General features: G+C 39.1%; 1 protein-coding gene across 6 annotated transcripts in view; it reads right to left on the bottom strand.

Moving 5' to 3' along the window:
* Slco1c1 (solute carrier organic anion transporter family member 1C1) overlaps positions 1-3,668 on the bottom strand; it is a 40,579-nt gene that overhangs the window by 17,208 nt on the left and 19,703 nt on the right. For all 6 annotated transcript variants that reach the window (XM_026787900.1, XM_026787899.1, XM_005364556.3 and 3 more), the window contains 2 exons: positions 1,786-2,031; positions 788-952 (listed from right to left, as the gene is read on the bottom strand). In XM_026787900.1, the coding sequence (XP_026643701.1) occupies positions 788-952; positions 1,786-2,031 (411 nt within the window). The remainder of the gene's footprint in view (positions 1-787; positions 953-1,785; positions 2,032-3,668) is intronic.

The raw sequence follows: 3,668 nt of genomic DNA, 5'->3' as shown, positions 1-3,668 counted from the left end.
CTGTAGACCAGGCTGGTCTCGAACTCACAGAGATCCGCCTGCCTCTGCCTCCCAAGTGCTGGGATTAAAGGCGTGCGCCACCACCGCCCGGCTAGAGTATCATATCTTAAAAGAATATGTCCCAAGAAACAGAATAAATTTAATGCCTCAAAATGGTGATTTTTAAATGAAATATTCCTGGAGAAAAGGAGCCAGTTTGTGTTTTAAATTCTTAATTTTATACAGGGTATAACTCTGTATTTAAACATTATTATATTTCTTTTACTTTCTTATTCTTGTTTTGGTCCTTGAGTGGTGTTCTTGTTATTGGCTACATTAATATGCTATAAATACAATCCCTTCAAACAACATGGTCTCCAGAAATCAAAAATATCCTTCAACTCTGAGTTGGGCTATGGAAAACACAGTTATATTGTCTAAATGCCTGCTGCATGCAATCCCAGACACCATGTATGTAATATTGTCAATATTGTAAGGCATCAACAAAGCCTAAAACACAGGTATCCAATATTAGCAATAATCTAAAAATAAAAAAAATCCATGCTACATTCACTTTTTTAAATTCCTTAAAGGACTGTGGGGAATTCTCTCACATCCAGTCACAGTGACACACCCACCATGTATACATACTTACCCTACTAGAGTTTTTAAAAGCATATTCTTTTATTTCATCTAAAATACCCTAATGATTTTACATTAAAAACTGGAGACATGTAATATTACTAAGAATTGGAAAGGTCGTGAAGGATAGTTTCTATGGGAACACATAACAGACAGGTAGGCATACCAATGACAAAGTTGGTCTTGGAGGATGACTGCCCATACTGCTGCTCAATGTACTTTGGTTTATATGTCACCATACCAAAGAGAGAATTGAACTGAACAGTGCTTGCACACAGGTATAAGATGTATACTGGATTTCTAATAAGAGTCTTCAGGGATGGAAGAAAATCTGTAAGACAAAAACAATACGGCGTTCATGCAACGAGGGTCTCAAGTGGTGTGCACGGCAACCTTCAGGGCTGCAGTCTGCCCAGGGTTGGATCTAGGTACACACGCACACTCCTCTGAAATAATATATAGGACCTACGAGTGAGACAGGGACACATGTGTCAGTGACAAGGGGGCAGAGCATTTCTCCTCATCCTCCCTCTAGGAGCCCCAAGTTGGACACCAAGAATCACTAGTATAAGTTTCTTTCTCCCAACATAGTTCACTGCTGTCTCCTTTAGTCAACATGCCTTGGCTTTGAAAGGATCTTTCTCCTTTAATTCATGTAATGAGCTTCAACAAGTTCAAGAATGTCTATAAAAATAAACACAGGATGGCTTGAAAATAAAAATATGGGTACAATTTCTCAGCCGTCAACTTCCCTGAGGAGAACTCTGGATTACAAGCCTGACCTTTGCCTGCCTCCCACTTACACCCGTGCTGAGACACACGTTTCTTTATATTGTTGGGGCTTATGTGTAAAACGCTCTTAGACATGGAGTTACAGCCTCTTCTTTCTGTCCATTCAGACTTACACTGAGAAGCTACTATGGAGAAGAACAATGGTATGTGAGAGAGGGTGGAGCCACCTAAAAGGAAAATATGCAAGACTCTTGTTCATCCACATGCATAACTTTTTCAATAAGAAAGACTTCCCCTCTCCATTTCTGCTTCCTGGAATGGTTTCTTAACTTTTCTTTCAGACAGGGGAGCCAAATGCTGTTATGCGTACCCTTCCTCAAGTCCCACTAGGAAGACGGACATGAGCCCATGATCAAGGAGAATATGACTTACTTCTTGCCATTTCCATGATTTTTGTTTCTTCTCCAGGGGCCATTTGGTAGTTAATAGAGTCATCTATAATGAACTTGGACTTCTCAGATGAGGATCCAGAGTCCTCTATACTTTGGGATCTTGGTAGCGTCTTGGGTAAGCACCAGAAGGGAACAGCTGCAAGGAGACTTAGGAGCCCTGCTATTAGGTAACCAAGCCACCAGGCCCCAACCCACTGGGGATCCTTTGGAGTGATGGTTATGTGGTCTGAAAGACAGAGGTTTGTTAAGTAGCAACGTTTTCAAGGTTAGGGTGTTGAAATGCATTACTGCAGAAAATAAATTCAAGCAACAACTCTAACACATCATAAATAATTACTAACAGGATCAAGGGGTGGTCTCAGAGCATGAGGATAAAAGTTCAAATACCCATGAACAAACACGCACACACACACACACAAATATGTGTGTATGTATGTATATATGTATAGGTGGATGGATGGATGGATGGATGGATGGATGGATGGATGGATGGATGGACAGATGGATGCCAGGTGGGTCTAGATGCTAATCTTTTTTCCAACCTCCAGGGTAGAAAGAGAAGAGTCACAGAGCAAGCTGGATAGTCACACTAGCTATATCAGTGATCTCTGGGTTTGACTGAAAGACCCTGCCTCAAAGAACAAGGTAGGAGAAAAATTTATGATGATTTCATAGCATTAACTAAGGCCTCCACATGTATGACCATCCATGTACAATGATCCCACACATGTATACCCAGGACACAAAGAAACATGTATATATCTATATGTTTATATATATATACATATATATATGTTTTGGAATAGACAAGAAATAGGACTATATCTTCACGAATACTAAAACAGTATTTACTAAATGTTACTTTTTGAACCTAGATACAAGAAAGTTCCCATTACTATAGTCTCTGCTTGTGTATACATATGAAGTTTTCCGTAATTTACAGTTATGTAATCATCATTGATTGAATTGTTGTTCAGTGGGTAGCCTCATGCCAACGACCATGGAGGGAGCCATGTTTAAACCCAGTGCATCATGAATCAAAACCAAGGCTGATAGATTTGACAGTGGAATGGAGACATTGTAGGAGGGGAAATACAAGATGACACAGAAATGGTTGTGACATGAATGTATTTTATAAATAAATTTTATATGTATAAAATTGTCAATCAGTTAGTCGCATTTTCAAGTAAGAAATTGTAGTTTCATACTGTAAGAAATATTCCTTTTCACCCATGTATGGTTTATAAATTTCAGCATCTTAGATGATGTTCTATATATCTGAATTCTCCTTGATTTTAACTTTCCTTCTGTGAGCTCATACATAGGAAGAAAATATGCTGTCCTATTTGATGTCTTTTTTCACATCTGCAGTTGACCATTCCAGCCTATATACTGTAACATATCATTTGTTGCCATAGAAGCAGATGGATAATGTTTCATTATTCTAAGTACATTAAGCTCCAAATTTGAAGAACTTTTCTATATGTTCTTCTGCAGCTTTTCAGAATGCTCCTGGCTCCTATGTGTGCTGACCAAGTAACAGTGTCTGCTAGACACATTTACATTGGAGAAGGTATTATAATGGGGATTTTTTTTTTAGTTGATAACTTGTCAACTAAATAATCTACTAGTGCCTAATGCATAAGATGGCATATTTGGGGAAACAACTTCCCTGCCCAATCTGATAGTCTACCAGAGATACTATTTATGCATTTATTTACTTTGTGGAGTGCTGGGAGCCGATTTGAATAGCTGCCATTACAAGACGGCATTTGGCCCCAGCCTCGCTTGATAGATAACTCCATATTAGGGTTGCAGTTCTTCCACCGGAAAACAGGGTGAGTTGTTGTGATCTAGCTGCCC

This window comes from Microtus ochrogaster (genome assembly GCF_000317375.1).
Source record: "Microtus ochrogaster isolate Prairie Vole_2 chromosome 14 unlocalized genomic scaffold, MicOch1.0 chr14_random_2, whole genome shotgun sequence".
Lineage (NCBI taxonomy): Eukaryota > Metazoa > Chordata > Mammalia > Rodentia > Cricetidae > Microtus > Microtus ochrogaster.
The sequence above is the reverse complement of the archived record's forward strand: the minus strand, read 5'-3'. Positions and strand labels throughout refer to the sequence as shown.